The sequence below is a fragment of the Anolis sagrei genome, chromosome 12 (genome assembly GCF_037176765.1).
Source record: "Anolis sagrei isolate rAnoSag1 chromosome 12, rAnoSag1.mat, whole genome shotgun sequence".
Lineage (NCBI taxonomy): Eukaryota > Metazoa > Chordata > Lepidosauria > Squamata > Dactyloidae > Anolis > Anolis sagrei.
In genome coordinates, this window is record NC_090032.1 from 17,519,260 (window position 1) to 17,540,686 (window position 21,427).

At 44.4% G+C, this 21,427-nt stretch overlaps 1 protein-coding gene across 4 annotated transcripts in view; it reads right to left on the reverse strand.

The window, feature by feature from the left end:
• The window catches only part of SPTBN2 (spectrin beta, non-erythrocytic 2), a 136,490-nt gene that overhangs the window by 48,809 nt on the left and 66,254 nt on the right, over positions 1-21,427 (reverse strand). For all 4 annotated transcript variants that reach the window (XM_060758372.2, XM_060758373.2, XM_060758374.2 and 1 more), the window contains 5 exons: positions 19,521-19,672; positions 6,548-6,721; positions 3,979-4,070; positions 1,028-1,108; positions 781-896 (listed from right to left, as the gene is read on the reverse strand). In XM_060758372.2, the coding sequence (XP_060614355.2) occupies positions 781-896; positions 1,028-1,108; positions 3,979-4,070; positions 6,548-6,721; positions 19,521-19,672 (615 nt within the window). The remainder of the gene's footprint in view (positions 1-780; positions 897-1,027; positions 1,109-3,978; positions 4,071-6,547; positions 6,722-19,520; positions 19,673-21,427) is intronic.

Consider the following 21,427-nt stretch of genomic DNA (forward strand, 5'->3'; position numbering starts at 1 on the left):
CTCACATCAACACAATCACCATAAACAGCTTGCATTGTTTGATGAATCTCCTTTGGGGTGACATCTTCTGCTGTCCAGAATTCAATGACTGCATGTTGCTTAAGTCACACTGACGGACCGTCTGTGCAGAGTTCCATACTTTGAACAAGCGTTCAATGCTAAGGCTTCCCGCCAAAATGTAACTGTTGAGGAGAGTCTACTGAACAAACCAGTACTTGCCACATATGTTGCTTAAGTCACATTGACCGACCATCTGCGCAGTATTCCATACTTCGCACTTTAACAACACAACTGTTCAATGCTAAGGCTTCCCACCAAAATGGAACTGTAGAGGAGAGTCTACTGAACAAGCCAGTATCTGCTGCATATGTTGCTTAAGTCTCATTGACCGACCATCTGCGCAGGATTCAATACTTTGCACTTTAACAACACAACCGTTCAATGCTAAGGCTTCCTGCCAAAATGGAACTGTAAAGGAGAGTCTACTGAACAAGCCAGTACCTGCCGCATACATTGCTTAAGTCACATTGACCGACCATCTGCGCAGGATTCCATACTTCGCACTTTAACAACACAACCGTTCAATGCTAAGGCTTCCTGCCAAAATGGAACTGTAGAGGAGAATCTACTGAACAAGCCAGTACCTGCCACATACATTGCTTAAGTCGCATTGACCGACCATCTGTGCAGGATTCCATACAGAGTTGTCCTGAAGGACCTAAAACTGAGACTCCTAGACTGAGAACCCAGTCCCCTGCACCCGTCCTCCAGGAAACCCACCTTCTGGGTCCAAGAGCTTGGTGAGGCCCAGCTCCTTCTCGGCAATGTTGAAGGCATTCTGGAGGTTGTAGTGTGCGTTGCATTTCTTCAAGGTGTCGATGTCTATTAAGTCTGGCCTGTTGAAGAAGCCAAGGTGAAGACGAGCACAAAACACACCCAAATATCTTACAAAGGGAAATGTGCAATCCCAGATCTGATCTGAAGAGATATCCCACTCCTCTTCCCAGGATACAACGTCAGCTCTGACCTGTGTTTGTGGACAATTGCGTTGAAGGCTAGGCCGTCCCTCCAGCTGGTGGTGAAGTTGTGTACATTCACATTTGGGTACCTGTAAACACACACATGAGACACAGAGAGATCAGATGAGAGATAAAGTCCCTGCTTAACTGTGTTGTCAAAGGCTTTCATGGAATCACTAAGTCGCTGTGAGTTTTCCAGGCTGTCTGGTCATGTTCCAGAAGCATTCTCTCCTGACGTTTCGCCCACATCTATGGCAGGCATCCTCAGAGCTTGTGAGATCTGTTGGAAATTCGGCAAGTCGGGTTTATATATCTGGAAGGTCCAGGATGAGAGAGAACTCTTGCATGTTGGAGGCAAGTGTGAATGTTGAAATTGGCCAGCTTGATTAGCATTGAATGGTCTTGCAGTTTCAAAGCCTAGCTGCTTCCTGCCTGAGGGAATCCTTGGTTGGGAGGTGTTAGCTGACCCTGACTGTTTCCTGTCTGGAATTCTCCTGTTTTCTGAGTGTTGCTCTTTATTTATTGTCCTGTTTTTGGAATTTTTAGGTTTTAAATTGTATTGGTTTTTACTGTAGGCCATTTTGAGGTTTTTGTTAGCAATAAAAAGTGAGATAATAATAATAATAATAATAATAATAATAATAATAATAATAATATTGCATTCACAGGAGCAATGAGCAACACAAGGAGAAGTGGGTAACATAATAATAATAATAATAATAATAATAATAATAATAATAATGCATTCAAATGAATGATAGACAACACAAGGAGAAGTGGGTAACTAATAATAATAATAATAATAATAATAATAATAATGCACTCATATGAAGAATAGACCACAAAAGGAGATGTGGGTAAAAATAATAATAGTAATAATATTCCATTCATATGAAAGATGGGAAAAACAAGGAGAAGTGGGCAATAAATAATAATAATAATAATAATAATAATAATACATTCTTGTGAACAATGGGCAACCCAAGGAGAATTGAGTAAATAATAATAATAATAATAATAATAATAATAATGCATTCACGTGAATGATGGGCAACATAAGGAGAAATTGGTAAATCATCATCATCATAACATTGTATTCTTGTGAACAATGGGCAACCCAAGGAGAATTGAGTAATTAATAATAATAATTATAATACATTCTCATGAACGATGGGCAACCCAAGGAGAAATTGGTAAATAGTAATAATAATAATAATAATAATAATAATAATAATAATAATACATTCTCATGAATGATGGGGAACCCAAGGAGAATTGAGTAATTAATAATAATAAAGCATTCTCATGAACAATGGACAACCCAAATAGAATTGAGTAAATAATAATAATAATAATAAATTCTCATGAATGATGGGCAACCCAAGGAAAATGGAGTAAATAATAATAATAATAATAATAATAATAATACATTCTCATGAACAATGGGCAACCCAAGGAGAACTGAGTAAATAATGATGATGATGATGATGATGATGCATTTTTATGAATGATGGGCAACCCAAGGAAAATTGAGTAAATAATAATAATAATATTGCATTATCATGAACGATGGGCAATACAAGGAGAACTGAGTAAATAATAACAATAATAATACATTCTCATGAACAATGGGCAACCTAAGGAGAACTGAGTAAATAATAATAATAATAATAATAATAATAATAATAATAATGCCTTCTTCTGAACAATGGGCAACCCAAAGAAAATTGAGTAAATAATAATAATAATAATACATTCTCATGAACGATGGGCAATACAAGGAGAACTGAGTAATTAATAATAATAATAATAATAATAATGCCTTCTTCTGAACAATGGGCAACCCAAAGAAAATTGAGTAAATAATAATAATAATAATACATTCTCATGAACGATGGGCAACCCAAGGAGAACTGAGTAAATAATAATAATAATAATAATAATAATAATAATAATAATAATAACAATGGGCAACCCAAAGAAAATGGAGTAAATAATAATAATAATACATTCTCATGAACGATGGGCAACCCAAGGAGAATTGAGTAAATAATAATAATAATATTGCATTATCATGATGGGCAACTCAAGGAGAACTGAGTAAATAATAATAATAATAATAATAATGCATTCTCATGACGATGGTCAATAGAAGGAGAACTGAGTAAATAATAACAATAATAATACATTCTCATGAACGATGGGCAACCCAAGGAGAACTGAGTAAATAATAATAATAATAATAATAATAATGCCTTCTTCTTAACAATGGGCAACCCAAAGAAAATGGAGTAAATAATAATAATAATGCATTCTCATGAACGATGGGCAACTCAAGGAGAACTGAGTAAATAATAATAATAATAATAATAATAATAATAATAATGCATTCTCATGAACGATGGGCAACCCAAGGAGAATTGAGTAAATAACAACAACAATAATAATAATAATAATAATGCATTGTCATGAACAATGGACAACCCAAGTAGAATTGAGTAAATAATAATAATAATAATACATTGTCATGAACAATGGGCAACCCAAGGAGAACTGAGTAAACAACAACAACAACAACAACAACAACAATAATAATAATAATAATGCATTCTCATGAATGATAGTCAACCCAAGGAGAATTGAGTAAATAATAATAATAATGCATTGTCGTGAACGATGGGCAACCGAAGGAGAACTGATTAAATAATAATAATAATAATAATAATAATAATAATACATTCTCATGAATAATGGGCAACCCAAGGAGAATGGAGTAAATAATAATAATAATAATAATAATAATAATAATAATGCATTTATCATGAATGATGGGCAACACGAGGAGAAATGTGATGATAATAATAATAATGATAATGATGATGATAATAATAATAATAATAATAATAATAATAATAGGTAGTTTCCTCATTCCCATTGTCACCTCCATTGCGCCCCTTACCCTGCGGTTTTCATCTGGCACCAGAGTAGCAAAGCATCCTTGGCTGATTTCTTCTCCTTGTTATCCTCCGTCTCCACACTAATATCCTGAATCTGAGAGAGGACAGAGAAGAAGAAGGAAAAATGCTTTGGATTAATACATACCTAACGGCTTCTTTTCTTCCTTCTGCAACGAAGGGAAAGAGGTCAGCACACACTGAAACGCACACACAGAGAGACATGCAGCCTTCCCCAATACATCTCTAGCTCGGATGTATTGAAAGGCAGTTCTGGTGAGACCCATCCAGCATAACCAGGCGAAACTCCGCACTCCAAAGGGCCTCATTGGGTAGCCCACAGAGATTGATATTTTCCAATCACATATCGTTTAAACTCCCTGCCATGCAGAAATACACCACTAAAGCACTCTCGAAAGATGGCCGTCGTCCAACCTCCAAAGATGGGGAGTCCACCTCCCTCCGAGGGGCTTAGTTTCACTGCTGGACAGTCTTTACAGTCTTAAGGGTCTTCCTAGAGTTTGGGTGGTCCTTCCTAATGTTATTTTGTTTGGCATTGACCGCTTGTCCCTTTTTCGATTTCTGTCAAGAAGGGGAGGGTCAATCAGGAGACTCAAATGCCTCGGAAAAGCAACATTGAAGCACAACTGGAAACAGCAATAAAGTAACCCAGCTCTTCCTTGTTGTGTTTGCTTTGAAATACTTCCTTGTTGCCACAAAGTCGCTGGTTCTAGATCAGTGTTTCTCAACCTGCGGGTCTCTTCAAGGCTTGGGGGTTCTGTGTGGGAAGTTTGGCCCAATTCTATCACTGGTGGGATTCAGATTATAAGTGAACTATCAATCCCAGCAACTACAACTCCCAACTGTCAAGGTCTATTTTCCCCAAACTCCAGTGGTGCTCATATTTGGGCATATTGAGTATCCGTCCCAAGTTTGGTCCAGATCTATCATCACTTCCACAGTGCTCTCTGGAAGTAGGTAAACTACAACTCCCAAACTCAAGGTCAATGCCTACCAAACCCTTCCAGTATTTTCTCTCGGTCATGGGAGTTCTGTGCGCCAAGTTTCGTTCAATTCTATCGCTGGTGGAGTTCAGAATGCTCTTTTATTGTAGGTGAACTATATATCCCAGTAACTACAACTCCCAAATGTCAAGGTCTAGTGATCTATGGATGTAGGTGAACTTCAACTCCCAAACTCAAGGTCAATGCCCACCAAACCCTTTCAGTATTTTCTCTTGATCATGGGAGTTCCGTGTGCCAAGTTTGGCCCAATCATATCATTGGTGGGGTTCAGAATGCTTTTTGATTGTAGGTGAACTATGAATCCCAGCAACTACAACTCCCAAATGTCAAGGTCTATTTCCCCCAAACTCCATCAGTGTTCACGTTTGGGTATATTGAGTATTTGTGCCAATTTTTGTCCAGAACTATCATTGTTTGAGTCCGCAGTGCTTTCTAGATGTAGGTGAACTACAACTCCTAAACTCAAAGTCAAGGCCAACAAACCCTTCCAATACTTTCTGTTGGTCATGGGAGTTCTGTGTGTCAAGTTTGGTTCAATTCCATCGCTGGTGGAGTTCAGAATGCTCTTTGATTGTAGGTGAACTATAAATCCCAGCAACTACAACTCCCAAATGTCAAGGTCTATTTCCCCCAAACTCCACCAGTGTTCACGTTTGGGCATATTGAGTATTTGTGCCAATTTTTGTCTAGAACGATCATTGTTTGAATCCGCAGTGCTCTCTGGATGTGAACTAGAACTTCTAAACTCAAGGTCAAGGTCTACCAAACCCTTCCAGTGTTTTCTGTTGGTCATGGGACTTCTGTGGACTAAGTTCGGTTCAATTCCATCATTGGAGGAGTTCAGAATGCTCTTTGATGATGGTAGGTGAACTATAAATCCCAGAAACTACAACTCCCAAATTACAAAATCAATCCCCCCAACCCCTCCAGTATTCAAATTTGGACACATCGGGTATTTGTGCCAAATTTGATCCAGTGAATGAAAATACATCCTGCATATCAGATATTTACATGACGATTCACAACAGTAGCAAAATGACAGTTGTGAAGTAGCAACGAAAATAATGTTATGGTTGGGGGTCAACACAACATGAGGAACTGTATTAAGGGGTCACGGCATTCGGAAGGTTGAGAAACACAGTTCTAGATAATTAAATTAATGATATCCAAGCTCTGACATAGATGTTGCCATCTGCTCCGCATCTGTATGCTTGTCCACTATGCCCTGCCTCATGTACAGAGGAGGAATTGTTGGAGGCTACCGACAATGCCGTTGCTGTTGCCCGTTTTTGGTCAAAAGATATTTAGTTTCTAGTTTTATACTAATTTATGCAATGCTATTGATACGAAATAAATAAATCTGCTCCTTATTGTCATTCCAGTGCAACCGGGGGCAACCAAAGTGGTTATTAGGGTGGCCAAAATGTTCTGTAAGGGGTCCACCATATTGAGGTCTACCCCCAGTGGTCGAGCCCTTTAAGGTAAGACATGGAGAGGCAATGACAGTCAACGAAAGCTCCTTTGGAGGAGAAAGAAGGTTGCCTTGTACCTGGAAGCGGAGGATGATGGTCCAGATGAGGCCCAGGGTGAGGCGGTGGTTGCCATCCACAATGTCGTGGGAGCCCATGTTCTCCAAGTGGACTCGCTGCTCCTTCAAGAACTGCAGGGCTTTGTCAACGTTTTCCAGGCAGTGGATGCGCATCCGGCCTTTGGTGGGTTTGGGCTGGAAGGAGGAGAGAGGCAAAGAAGAGTTGTTGTTCTAGAAGCATTCTCTCCTGACATTTCGCCTGCATCTATGGCAAGCATCCTCAGAGGTTGGACTTCAACTCCCACCATTCCTAACAGCCGGACACAACACACCTACTAACCCAAGGTGTGACCATCACTCATAAAACCACTGAAAAACACAGCAGAAGAGACTTTAAAAGTCAAAGAAACAAAAAATACATTACAATGCACGCGCAAAACCACATATAGATACACCAACACACATATATGCACACACAAAACACATACACAGAAAGGAGGAATGGAGGAAGGAAGGAGAGGAGGGAAAGAGAGAAGGAAGGAAAGAAAGAAGGGTAAAGAAGGAAGGAAGAAGAAAAGGATGGAGAGAAGAAGGGAAAGAAGGAGGAAAGGAGAGAAAGAAGGAAAGAAAGAAAGGTAGAGAAGGAAGGAGGGAAAGAGGGAAGGAGAGGAGGAAGGAAAGAAAGAAGGGTAGAGAAGGAAGGTGAGAAGAAGGGAAAGAAGGAGGGAAGGAGATAAAGAAGTAGAGAAGGAAAGAAGGAGAGGAGGGAGAGGAGGAGGGAAGGAGAGAAAGAGGGAAAGAAAGAAGGGTAGAGAAGGAAGGAGAGAAGAAGGGAAAGAAGGAAGGAAGGAGATAAAGAAGTAGAGAAGGAAGGAAGGAGAGGAGGGAGAGAAGGAGGGAAGGAAAGAAAGGTAGAGAAGGAAGGAAGAAGAGAAAGAGGGAAAGGAAGGGTAGAGAAGGAAGGAGAGAAAGAGGGAAAGAAGGAGGGAAGGAGAGAAAGAAGGGTAAAAAAGTAAGGAAGGAGAGAAGGAGGGAGAGAATGAAATAAAAAAAGTGAAAGAGGGAAGGAAGGAGAGAAGGGACGAAAGGGAGACAGAGGGTGGGAAGGAAAGAAAGAGGGAAAGAAAGAAGGGTAGAGAAGGAAGGAGAGAAAGAGGGGAAAAGGAGAGAAAGAAGGGTAAAAAAGGAAGGAAGGAAGGAAGGAAGGAAGGAAGGAAGGAAGGAAGGAGAGAAGGAGGGGGAGAATGAAATAAAAAAGTGAAAGAGGGAAGGAAGGAGAGAAGGAACGAAAGAGAGACAGAGGGAGGGAGGGAAGGAAGGAAGGAAGGGAAGAGACAAGGAAGGATGGAACCAAAGAGCAAAGGAAGCGAGAAAGGAAACAGGTAGAGAAGGAAGAAAGAAGAAGGGAAAGAAAAAGAGGGAAGGAAGGAAAGAGGGAGGGAAGAAGGGCAGAAGGGGGTTGGACTAGATGGCCCTTGGGGTCTCTTTCAACTCCAGGTTGTTGTTGTTGTTAAGCAGAAGCTGGACGGCCATCTGTAAGGAGGGCTTTAATGCTATCCTCCTGCTTGGCAGAATGGGGTTGGACTAGATGGCTTTTGGGGTCTCTTCCAACTCCAGATTGTTGTTGTTGTTGTTAAGCAGAGGCTAATGGATATCTAGACAGCAAAGCCTAGAGAAGGGAATGATGCTGGGGAAAGTGGAAGGCAAAAGGAAGAGGGGCCGACCAAGGGCAAGATGGATGGATGGCATCCTTGAAGTCACTGGACTGACCTTGAAGGAGCTGGGAGTGGTGATGGCCAACAGGGAGCTCTGGCGTGGGCTGGTCCATGAGGTCACGAAGAGTCAGAGACGACTGAACGAATGAACAACAACAACAACGGATATCTGTAAGGAAGGCTTTAATGGTATCCTCCTGCCTAGCAGGGGACTGGGTCTCTTCCAACCCTAGTATTCTATGATCACAAACCCAGCTACGACTGGACTGCCAAAGCGGGCATCCCAATGCCAACTATCAAGTCCATAGACCAAATGGAACAGTGACCATAAACTATAGGTAAAGGTAAAGGTAGTCCCCTGACATTAAGTCCAGTCATGTCTGACTCTGGGGTGTGGTGCTCATCTCCATTTCTAAGCCGAAGAGCCAGCATTGTCCGTAGACACCTCCAAGGTCATGTGGCTGGCATGACTGCATGGAGCGCCGTTACCTTCCCGCCGGAGCGGTACCTATTGATCTACTCACATTTGCAAGTTTTCGAACTGCTAGGTTGGCAGAAGCTAGGGCTGACAGCGGAAGCTCACGCCGCTCCCCGGGATCGAACCTGCGACCTTTCGATCAACAAGCTCAGCAGCTCAGTGCTTTAACCCACTGCGCCACCGGGGGCTCTGTAAGGAGGGCTTTAATGCTGTCCTCCTGCCTGGCAGAATGGGGTTGGACTAGATGGCCCTTGGGGTCTCTTCCAACTCCAGGTTACTCTTGTTGTTAAGCAAAGGCTGGACGGCCATCTGCAAGGAGGGCTTTAATGCTATCCTCCTGCCTGGCAGAATGGGGTTGGACTAGATGGCGCTTGAGGTCTCTTCCAACTCCAGGTTGTTGTTGTTGTTGTTGTTAAGCAGAGGCTGGATGGCCATCTGTAAGGAGGGCTTTAATGCTATCCTCCTGCCTGGCAGAATGGGGTTGGACTAGATGGCCCTTGGGGTCTCTTCCAACTCCAGGTTGTTGTTGTTGTTAAGCAGAGGCTGGCTGGCCATCTGTAAGGAGGGCTTTAATGCTATCCTCCTGCTTGGCAGAATGGGGTTGGACTAGATGGCCCTTGGGGTCTCTCCCAACTCCAGGTTGTTGTTGTTGTTGTTGTTGTTAAGCAGAGGCTAGATGGCCATCTGTAAGGAAGGCTTTAATGCTATCCTCCTGTCTGGCAGAATGGGGTTGGACTAGATGGCCCTTGGAGTCTCTTCCAACTCCAGGTTGTTGTTGTTGTTATTGTTAAGCAGAGGCTAGATGGCCATCTGTAAGGAGGGCTTTAATGGTATCCCCCTGCCTGGCAGAATGGGGTTGGACTAGATAGCGCTTGAGGTCTTTTCCAACTCCAGGTTGTTGTTGTTGTTAAGCAGAGGCTAGATGGCCATCTGTAAGGAAGGCTTTAATGGTATCCTCCTGCCTAGCAGAGGACTGGGTCTCTTTGAACCCTAGCATTCTATGATCACAAACCCAAGGCATACTGGACTGCCTTGGGTTTGTGGGTTTGTGGACTGCAAGGCATACTGTGCCAAAGCGGGCATCCCAATGCCACCTATCAAGTCCATAGACCAAATGGAACAGTGACCATACACTATACTTGGCTCGTATTTCCTCACATGCAACCCTTTCCGGCTTGCCTTGTATGCTGCCAAAGTCATGCCAGGTTGCACCCAGCCGGGAAGCCGGTTAGACGGGCACGGATGTGGCATTCCCAGACAAGAGAGAGAGAGAGTTGGGGGAAAGGCGCTTTGGTCCCGGAGTTGTTGCTGGAGTTCAAACGCCTGGAGGGCGAGGCAAGGAGGGACCTGCCCAGGCGAGGAATCTCCTCTCTCACCATTTTGCAAACCTGGTGTTTCCTCAGCCGCCCTCTCGCTGGAATGAATGGCAAGGTGGAGCCGGCTCCATCAAAGGGGGGAAAAGGGCTGGGGGTGGCTGCCGATTCCTGGGAAGGAATGAGCTGGGAAAAAGCGTGTGGGCTGAGCGCATGGAGGAGAGGCTCCGCCACATTCCACCGCTGCCCTTGGAACGCATCCCTGCTTGCATTACGCAAAATTATAAAGTCTAAAGAGGAAGAAGGCCTGGAGGAAAGGTTATGCCTGCCGGAAGCAAAACTCCCCAAATTAGACGGACGGGATTAACTTATATTGTTCTGCATTCATCTGCTTAATTCATGTAGATCCTGCCTTTCTCCCAATATGGGATTCAAGGCCGCTTGAGTCCATATATGCCGGTTTATGACGAACCCATGAGATGAAAACACATCCATGGAACTGAGACAGCCTTGGTCGCCTTGGTAGATGATCTTCGCAGGGAACTGGACAGGGGGAGTGTGTCCCTGTTAGTTCTGCTGGACCTCTCAGCAGCTTTCGATACCGTCAATCACGGTATCCTTCTGGGCCGCCTCATGGATATGGGGCTCGGGGGCACTGCTTTGCAGTGGCTCCGATCCTTCCTTGAGGGACGGACCCAGAAGGTGTTATTGGGTGACACCTGTTCGGCCCCACAACCGTTGTTGTGTGGAGTCCCACAGGGTTCAATTCTGTCCCCGATGTTATTTAACATCTACATGAAGCCGTTGGGAGAGATCATTCGGAGTTTCGGAATGAGATGTTATCTCTACGCACATGATGTCCAAATCTGTCACTCCTTCTCACCTGTCACCAAGGAGGCTGTCCAGACCTTGAACCGGTGTTTAGCTGCTGTATCGGACTGGATGAGAGCTAACAAATTGAAATTGAATCCAGACAAGACAGAGGTCCTACTGGTCAGTCGGAAGGCCGAACAGGGCATAGGGTTACAGCCTGTGTTAGACGGGGTTACACTCCCCCTGAAGACGCAGGTTTGCAGCTTGGGAGTGATCCTGGACTCATCGCTGAGCCTGGAAACCCAGGTCTCAGCGGTGGCCGGGAGAGCTTTCGCACAATTAAAACTTGTGCGCCAGCTGCGCCCGTACCTTGGGAAGCCAGATCTGGCCACGGTGGTCCACGCTCTTGTCACATCCCGGCTGGATTACTGCAACGCACTCTACGTGGGGTTGCCTTTGAAGACTGCTCGGAAACTACAACTAGTCCAGCGAGAAGCAGCCAGATTGCTCACCGGAGCGACATACAGGGAGCATACAACCTCCCTGTTGCGTCAGCTCCACTGGCTGCCGATCCAATTCTGAGCACAATTCAAAGTGCTGGTTTTGACCTACAAAACCCTATACGGTTCCGGCCCAGTGTATTTGTCTGAACGGATCTCCCTCTACGTCCCACCTCGAAGCTTAAGATCTTCTGGGGAGGCCCTGCTCTCGACCCCGCCACTGTCACAAGTGAGGCTGGTGGGGACGAGGAGCAGGGCCTTCTCAGTGGTGGCCCCCCACCTGTGGAACTCACTCCCCGGGGAGATTAGATCGTCATCTTCCCTTTTGGCGTTTAGGAAAAAACTGAAGACCTGGATCTGGGATCAAGCCTTTGGTCATTCTGACAGCTAACTGAAGGATCTGATGATAGACAAGGACAAATGGAATGGAATGGATATATGGACTCTGAACCCTGAGCATGAGAATGTTTTATTATTTTATTATGTACTGATGTTTTTAATTAATTGTTGAATTGTTTGTATTTGTATTGCTTGTGAATTGTTTTGGGCATCTAATTGTGCCCCCACTGTAAGCCGCCCTGAGTCCCCCCCGGGGTGAGAAGGGCGGGGTATAAGTAAATGAAATAAATAAAAAGCACTATCCGAAGGTTGCTCCTTTTATCCAAGTGTCTCCAGCGCCATTCTGTGATCCAGAGATTCCTAGAAAGGTGTTTTCTCCATTATAAATAAACAATCAAATGCGGTCATCGCTAATAGTCAACATGGATTTATCAAAAACAAGTCATGCCAGACTCATCTGATCTCTTTTTTCGAGAGAGTTACAAGCTGGGTAGATGCGGGGAATGCCGTGGATGGAGCGTACCTGGATTTCAGGAAGGCCTTCTTTGACAAGGTCCCCCACGACCTTCTGGCAAGGAAACTAGTCCAATGTGGGCGAGGCAAAACTACGGTGAGGTGGATCTGGAATTGGTTAAATGGACGAACCCAGAGGGTGATTCTCCCCAAGGCTTCCTCTTCATCTTGGAAAGAAGTGACAAGTGGAGTGCCGCAGGGTTCCGTCCCTGTTCAACATCTTTATTCATGAGATGAAGGGTTAGAAGGCAGGATCATCAAGTTTGCAGACGACACCAAATTGGGAGGGAGAGCCAATACTCCAGAGGACAGGAGCAGGATTCAAAACGATCTTGACAGATTAGAGAGATGATTGGCCAAAACTAACAAAATGAAGTTCAACAGGGACAAATGCAAGATACTCCACTTTGGCAGAAAAACGAAATGCAAAGATACAAAATGGGGGATGCCTGGCTTGAGAGCAGTACGTGTGAAAAAGATCTTGGAGTCCTCGTGGACAACAAGTTAAACATGAGCCAACAATGTGATGTGGCAGCAAAAAAAGCCAATGGGATTTTGGCCTCCATCAATAGGAGCCTAGTGTCTAGATCTAAGGAAGTAATGCTACCCCTCTATTCTGTTTTGGTTAGACCACACCTGGAATATTGTGTCCAATTCTGGGCACCACAATTCAAGAGAGATATTGACAAGCTGGAATGTGTCTAGAGGAGGGCGACTAAAATGATCAAGGGTCTGGAGAACAAGCCCTATGAGGAGCGGCTTAAGGAGCTGGGCATGTTTAGCCTGAAGAAGAGAAGACTGAGAGGAGATATGATAGCCAAGTATAAATATGTGAGAGGAAGCCACAGGGAGGAGGGAGCAAGCTTGTTTTCTACTTCCCTGGAGACTAGGACGTGGAACAATGGCTTCAAACTACAAGAGAGGAGATTCCATCTGAACACGAGGAAGAACTTCCTGACTGTGAGAGCCGTTCAGCAGTGGAACTCTCTGCTGCGGAGTGTGGTGGAGGCTCCTTCTTTGGAAGCTTTTAAGCAGAGGCTGGATGGCCATCTGTCAGGGGTGATTTGAATGCAATATTCCTGCTTCTTGGCAGAATGGGGTTGGACTGGATGGCCCATGAGGTCTCTTCCAACTCTTTGATTCTAGGATTCTATGAAATCAGGGTTTTGTGGGGGTTCTCTGCCCTTAACAACACACTTACTGTATTGATTCACTCTACCCATGTCTTAATGAACACTATCAGACTTCAGGATTCACACACTTCTGTTTTTATAAAATACTCCAAAATATAGGATTCAGTCTATGAAAACATTGGAAGCTTCCCAACCTTCGGATAGAGGACATCCATTATAATAAGCCTCAAACTACGGCCCGCGGGCCACATGCGACCCGCCGAGGGCATTTATCCGGCCCACGATCTTTCAATTCTCATATCATGTAAGCTTTTCTAAAGTATTATTATTATTATTATTATTATTATTATTATTATTATTATTAGATACACAACAAGATGAGTCCACAGCAAACAATGTCACTCCACTGGATGTTGTATTGGATCACACGTCGGACACTTCCTAAATGTGTGATGTATCGGCGAATAATGCATGCGGATCCAAGTCAGGTAGCCTTTTGCAGCTAACAGATGGCAATTTTGTCAGTGCCTATTGTTTTTAAGTGCAGGCCAAGATCTTGAGGCACTGCACCCAGTGTGCCGATCACCACCCTGCCACACACTCTGGTGGCTGTTGAATTGGATCACACGTCAGATACTTCCCAAGTGTCTAGGACTTTGTGATGTATCGGTGGATAATGCGTACAGATCCAAGTTGGGTGGCCTTTTGCAGCTGACAGATGGTAATTTTGTCAGCGTCGATTGTTTTTAAGTGTAGGCCAAGGTCTTGAGGCACTGCACCCAGTGTGCCGATCACCACTGGGACCACCTTGATTAGTTTATGCCAGAGTCTTTGCGGTTCAATCTTTAAATCCTCGTATTGTGTCAGCTTTTCCAGTTGCTTCTTGTCGATTCTGCTGTTGCAACATCAACAATATTATTATTATTATTATTATTATTATTATTATTATTATTATTGGAGTCCCCGGTGGCGCAGTGGGTTAAACCCTTGTGCTGGCAGGACTGAAGACCAACAGGTTGCAGATTCAAATCCGGGGAGAGCACGGATGAGCTCCCTCTATCAGCTCCAGCTACTCATGTGGGGACATGAGAAAAGTCTCTCACAAGGCTGATAACACACCAATTCTCTCACACCAGAAGTGACTTGCAGTTTCTCAAGTCACTCCTGACACAACCAAAAAAAAAAATCATTTGATATACAACAAGATGAGTACACAGCAAACAAGATGATTCTGGTGGTTGTTGCATTGGATGACACATTGGTCACTTCCCAAGTGTCAAGGACTTTGTGATGTATTGGTGGATAATGTGTGCTGATCCGAGTAGGGTTGCCTTTTGCAGCTGACAGATGGTAATTTTGTCAGCGCCTATTGTTTTTAAGTGCAGGCCAAGGTCTTGAGGCACTGTACCCAATGTGTCGATCACCACTGGGACCACCTTGATTGGTTTGTGCCAGAGTCTTTGCAGCTCGATCTTTAAATCAAGTAGTTTTCAATTGCTTCTCATCAATTCTGCTGCCATTGTTTTTGTTTTTGTTGTTGTTATTGTTGTTACAATTCTGCTGCCGCCGCCATTGTTGTTGTTGTTGTTAGCAATCAACAATAAGCCTGATTGCTGATATATAAAGCAATCAGACGCTGCCACACACACCACACCCAACAAAATTAATGATTTCCAATATTATTCATCGAGAGCGTTCAATCTATGTCGTTTAGTCGCCGTCTCTTGCTCTATCGATTCCTTCCTTTCTCTCTGCTGTCTTTCCAGGGCAGATTACATAACAAGAGAGAGAGAGAAAACCAGAACAGCAACAGAAAAGTGACCCAGGAAAAACAAAGCAAAAAGGCTGCAGCATAAAAGGATCAGGAAAGTTGTTTTGCCAGGAATAGTTTAAGTCGGAGGGGGAGAAGATTAAAACCCTGGGACATATTTTTCCAAAGGCAGCAATGTTTGAGTTCGGAGTGAAGTAACTGCTTTGGGAGACGGTGGTCTGTCATCATCTTCAAATTCTACAGCACTGCTGGTCACAGCTGACCTCCAGCTGGAGCGCTCAAGGGCCAGGGCTTCCCAGTTCTCAGTGTCTATGCCAGAGTTTTTAAGGTTGGCTTTGAGCTCATCTTTCAATCTCTTTTCCTGCCTACCAACATGCATTTTCCATTCTTGAGTTCGGAGTAGAGCAACTGCTTTGGGAGACGGTGGTCAGGCATCCGGAGAACGTGGCTGGTCCAGCGGAGTTGATGGCGGAGGAGCGTCGCTTCAATGCTGGTGGTCTTTGCTTCTTCCAGCATGCTGGCGTTTGTCCGCTTGTCTTCCCAAGAGATTTGCAAGATTTTCCAGAGGCAACGCTGATGGAATCGTTCCAGGAGTTGCATGTGACGTCTGTAGACAGTCCATGTCTCACAGGCGTATAGCAAGATTGGGAGGACAATAGCTTTCTAAACAAGCATCATGGTATCCCTACGGATGTCCCAGTCCTCAAACGCTCTCTGCTTCATTCGGAAAAATGTTGCACTCGCAGAGCTCAGGCGCTGTTGTATTTCAGTCTCAATGTTGACATCTGTAGACAGTCCATGTCTCGCAGGCATAAAGCAGGGTTGGGAGGACAACAGCTTTATAAACAAGCACCTTGGTATCCCTACGGATGTCCCGGTCCTCAAACACTCTCTGCTTCATTTGGAAAAATGCTGCACTCGCAGAGCTCAGGCAGTGTTGTATTTCAGTGTCAATGTTGACATCTGTAGATAGTCCATGTCTCGCAGGCATATAGCAGGGTTGGGAGGACAATAGATTTATAAACAAGTACCTTGGTCTCTCTACGGATGCCCCAGTTCTCAAACGTTCTCTGTTTCATTTGGAAACATGCTGCGCTCGCAGAGCTCAGGCGGGTTGTATTTCAGTCTCAATGTTGACATCTGTAGACAGTCCACATCTCGCAGACGTATAGAAGGTTTGGGAGGACAATAGCTTTATAAACAAGCATCATGGTATCCCTACGGATGTCCCGGTCCTCAAACACTTTCTGCTTCATTTGGTAAAATGCTGCACTCGCAGAGCTCAGGCCGGGTTGTATTTCAGTGTCAATGTTGACGTCTGTAGACAGTCCATGTCTCACAGGCGTATAGCAAGATTGGGAGGACAATAGCTTTATAAACAAGCATCATGGTATCCCTACGGATGTCCCAGTCCTCAAACGCTCTCTGCTTCATTCGGAAAAAATTTGCACTCGCAGAGCTCAGGCGGGGTTGTATTTCAGTGTCAATGTTGACATCTGTAGACAGTCCATGTCTCATAGGTGTATATCAGGGCTGGGAGGAAATAGCTTTATAAACAAGCCCTTTGGTCTCCCTATGGATGTCCCGGCCCTCAAACACGCTCTACTTCCTTCAAAAGAATGCTGTACTTGCAGAGCTCAGGCGGGGTTGTATTTCAGTGTCAATGTTGACATCTGTAGACAGTCCACATCTCACAGGCATATAGCAGTTGGGAGGAAATAGCTTTATAAACAAGCACCTTGGTCTCTCTACGGATGTCCCAGTCCTCAAACACTCTCTGCTTCATTTGGAAAAATGCTGCACTCGCAGAGTTCAGACGGTGTTGTATTTCAGTGTCAATGTTGACATCTGTAGACAGTCCACATCTCACAGGTGTATAGCAAGGCTGGGAGGACAACAGCTTTAGAAACAAGCCCCTTGGTCTCCCTATGGATGTCCCGGTCCTCAAACATTCTCTGCTTCATTTGGAGAAATGCTGCACTCGCAGAGCTCAGGCGGGGTTGTATTTCAGTGCATTGGAGAGGGACTGGCTGGTGACTGATGGAAGAGCACTCGATGTTCCAAGCTTCTTGTATGCTTCTCGTATGCTTCTGCAAAGGTGTTTAGAGTGGCTTGTAGGTCTTCTTCTGAATGCACACAGTTGACGTTATCATCAGCATATTGGAGTTCTATAACAGATGTTGTTGTGACCTTGATTTTGGCTTTCAGTCCACTGAGGTTAAATAGTTTGCCATCAAAAAGATGAAGTATTATAGCGTTGAAGATGGAAAATAACGTTGAGGCAAGAACACATCCCTGTTTGACACCTGATTCCACCTTAAATGGGTCATTTTGGGAGCCATTGCTGTCCAAGACTGTTGCCAAAGGAAGTACCACATATGGAGAATGATGCTGCCAGTCCCGTTCCAAGGGTTCCGCAGCATTGCAAGTGGTGTGGAACTGCATTAATTCTACAGTGCAGTCGCACCCTGTGGTTGCCAACCCGCCCGAGGGCTCCTGGCATGTTTTAGCACACTTCAGCGTCTCTGCGGTTCTCGATCTCTCTCTCGTCGGTGAGAAAAAAGGCCGCCTTGACGGCGGTTGCACCTGCCAATCGGCCAGGCGGGGCGGATGGTGCCATAAGTCTCCCCACGAACCGGAAAAACCGCCTCATTCGGGAGCGAGCGCTTGGCGACTTTCTGTCCCGGGGAATTGTGCATTTCTGTGTGCGTTTGTGGAGGCGTTGAGAGCTCGGAGAGGCCCAAGGAGACGTGGCAAAACCCATTACTTCCATAGTCCCAGACTCCTTCCCAATCCCTAAGATGATAGACTCCTAGAGTTGAAGGGACCTCCAAAGGTCATCCAGTCTAACCCCATTCTGCCAGGCAGGAAGACACAATCAATGCCCTCCTGACAGATGGCCACCCAGCCCCTGCTTAGAAGCTTCCAGAGAAGGAGACCTCAAGGTATTCCCAGGGAGTCACTAGTGTTGGAAGTGACTTCTACGTAGGAAGACACAATCAAAGACCTCCTGACAGATGGCCATCTAACCTCTGCTTTGAAACCTCCAGAGAAGGAGACACCAAGGGATTCCCAGACAGTCACAAGAGTTGGAAGTGACTTCTACATAGGAAGACACAATCAAAGTCCTCACAACAGATGGCCACCCAGCTCCTGCTACACTGGAAGACACAATCAAAGCCTTCCCGACAGATGGCCATCTAGCCTCTGCTTAAAAGCCTTCAGAGAAGGAGACCCTAAGGGATTCCCAGGGATTCACTAGAGTTGGAAGTGACTTCTACATTGGAAGACACAATCAAAGCCCTCCTGACAGATGGCCAACTAGCCTCTGCTTAAAAGCCTCCAGAGAAGGAGACTCCAACGGATTCCCAGGGAGTGACTAGAGTTGGAAGTGACTTCCAGGCAGGAAGACACAATCAAAGCCTTCCTGACAGATGGCCATCTAGCCTCTGCTTAGAAGCCTCCAGAGAAGGAGACCTCAAGGGATTCCCAGGGAGTCATTAGAATTGGAAGTGACCTCCAGGCAGGAAGACACAATCAAAGCCCTCCGAACAGATGGCCAAACAGCCTCTTTTTAGAAGCCTCCAGAGAAGGAGACTCCAAGGGATTCCCAGGGAGTCACTAGAGTTGGAAGTGACTTCTACATTGGAAGACACAATCAAAGTCCTCACAACAGATGGCCACCCAGCTCCTGCTACACTGGAAGACACAATCAAAGCCTTCCCGACAGATGGCCATCTAGCCTCTGCTTAAAAGCCTTCGGAGAAGGAGACCCTAAGGGATTCCCAGGGATTCACTAGAGTTAGAAGTGACTTCTACATTGGAAGACACAATCAAAGCCCTCCTGACAGATGGCTACCAGCCTCTACTTAAAAACCTCCGAGAAAGTGACCCCAAGGGATTCTCAGATAGTCTCTAGAGTTGGAAGTGACGTCTATATTGGAAGACACAATCAAAGCCCTCCCGACAGATGGCCACACAGCCTCTGCTTAAAAACCTTCAGAGAAGGAGATCCCAAGAGATTCCCAGAGAGTCACTAGAATTGGAAGTGACCTCCAGGCAGGAAGACACAATCAAAGCCCTCCCAATAGAGGGCCACCCAGCCTCTGCTTAAAAAGTCAACATAGTAGGTATTTAACATTTCTGGGCACGCACAGCCACACCCACCAGATGACAGGTCACCGCCTTGCAAATGATTTGAGATCCATGTCATAGTTTTGATTTCTTTGTCTAAACAGTGGGTTACCATGGGTTCAAGTCCTCCCATTGATGGAGTTTGGAATCTTGAGTTTTATTATTCATTCTGATATGCTTATTCATTCCATTTATAGTCCAACCCAGTGATTCCGATCATTTTATGTGTGTGTGTGTCAGGAGCAACTTGAGAAACTACTAATCTCTTCGACAACGCATTCTTACCAGCTGCTCTCCAGAGAGGACTTCCAGGAGGCGGAGAAGCATCCGTCCGTCCCGCAAATCGCTGTAGAGGTCGCTGATGCGGCAGGTGACGCGGGCCAGGTGAGAGTTCACCCATTTGGTGAAGGTCTTCTTCTGCACAGCCTCTCGCTCATCTGCAAGACAAAGGGATAGCTCCTGAGCATACAACGAACAAAGATCCACTCCTTTGAGGTCCCAACATATTCCAGGAGGAGAAGCATGGACAAATGAAAGATATTCCACTTAGGTAGAAAAAACAGGAAATGCAAAGAGACAGAATGTGTCCAAAAGAGGGCGACTCAAAGGATCAAGGGTCTGGAGAACAAACCCTATGAGGAGCGGCTTAAAGAGCTGGGCATGTTTAGCCTGCAGAAGAGAAAGGAGCAAGCTTGTTTTCCGCTGTCCTGGAGACTAGGATGCGGAACAACGGCTTCAAACTACAAGAAACTACACCGGGACTGTGGCACGGCTGGCTAGGAGTCAGCTGCATTAAGATCACTACTGACCGAGAAGTCATGAGTTCGAAGCTAGTCCGTGTCAGAGTGAGCTTCTGACCAATTTGTGTAGCTTGCTGTCGATCTTTGCAGCCTGAAAGACAGTTGCATCCACTCTGTCAAGTAGGAAATTTAGGTACCGCTTATGCGGGGAGGCAAATTTAACTAATTTACAAGGCCATGAAAACCTCCAGCAAGCTTGCAAAGAATGAGGAAGTACATCAGTGTCACAATTATTATTATTATTATTATTATTATTATTATTATTATATATTATATATTATTATAACTTTATTTGTACCCCGCTAGCATCTCCCGAGGGATTCGATGCGGCTTACACAGGCCGAAGCCCCAAAAACACAGTACAACAATACAATACCTAAAGCAAATTAAAAACAGTTAAGCAGGAAAAACAATAACAGTAACAATACGACAAGACACTATTAAAACTGGGCCGGCCAGAGTAGGGCTTTTATATCCTGTCCTCTCTCAACCTCCGAGATAGGATGGGATATAGGATGAGATTTGTTTGAATTCTTCTTTGGTGATTTCTCCCTTTTTCCACTTCTTGTGCATGTCTCTTTTGTGTTTTAGCACAGTTGATTCTATGATTTATTGCCCTGTCCTGAAAGCTTGGTCCCACAGCCAAGAATGAAGAAGTACTTCATCAGTGTCATTATTATTATTATTATTATTATTATTATTATTATTATTTCGGGCTTTTATATCCTGTCCTATCTCAGAAAATTTAGATACCGCTTATGTGCGGAGGCAAATTTAACTAATTTACGAGGCCATAAAAGTCTCCAGCAAGCATGCAAAAATGAGGAAGTACTTCATCAGTGTCATTATTATTATTATTATTATTATTATTATTATTTTGGGCTTTTATATATCCCGTCCTATCTAAGGAAATTTAGGTACCGCTTATGCGGGGAGGCGAATTTAACTAATTTATGAGGCCATAAAAATCTCCAGCAAGCATACAAAGAATGAGAAAGTACTTCATCAGTGTCACAATTATTATTATTATTATTTTGGGCTTTTATATCCCATCCTATCTCAGGAAATTTAGGTACCGCTTATGTGGGGAGGCAAATTTAACTAATTTATGAGGCCATAAAAATCTCCAGCAAGGATTCAAAGAATGAGGAAGTACTTCATCAATGTCACTATTATTATTATTATTATTATTATTATTATTATTATTTCAGGCTTTTATATCCCGTCCTATCTCAACTTCCAGAGAGGGTCACAGGACAATGAAACGACAGCTCCCCTAGTGGCCACAATACCCTCAAGAAAAAGCTAGGATGTTCAATTGCTTCAGTGTCTTTCTATATATGTTGTGTGTCTATGGCATTGAATGTTTGCCATGTATATGTACATTGTAAT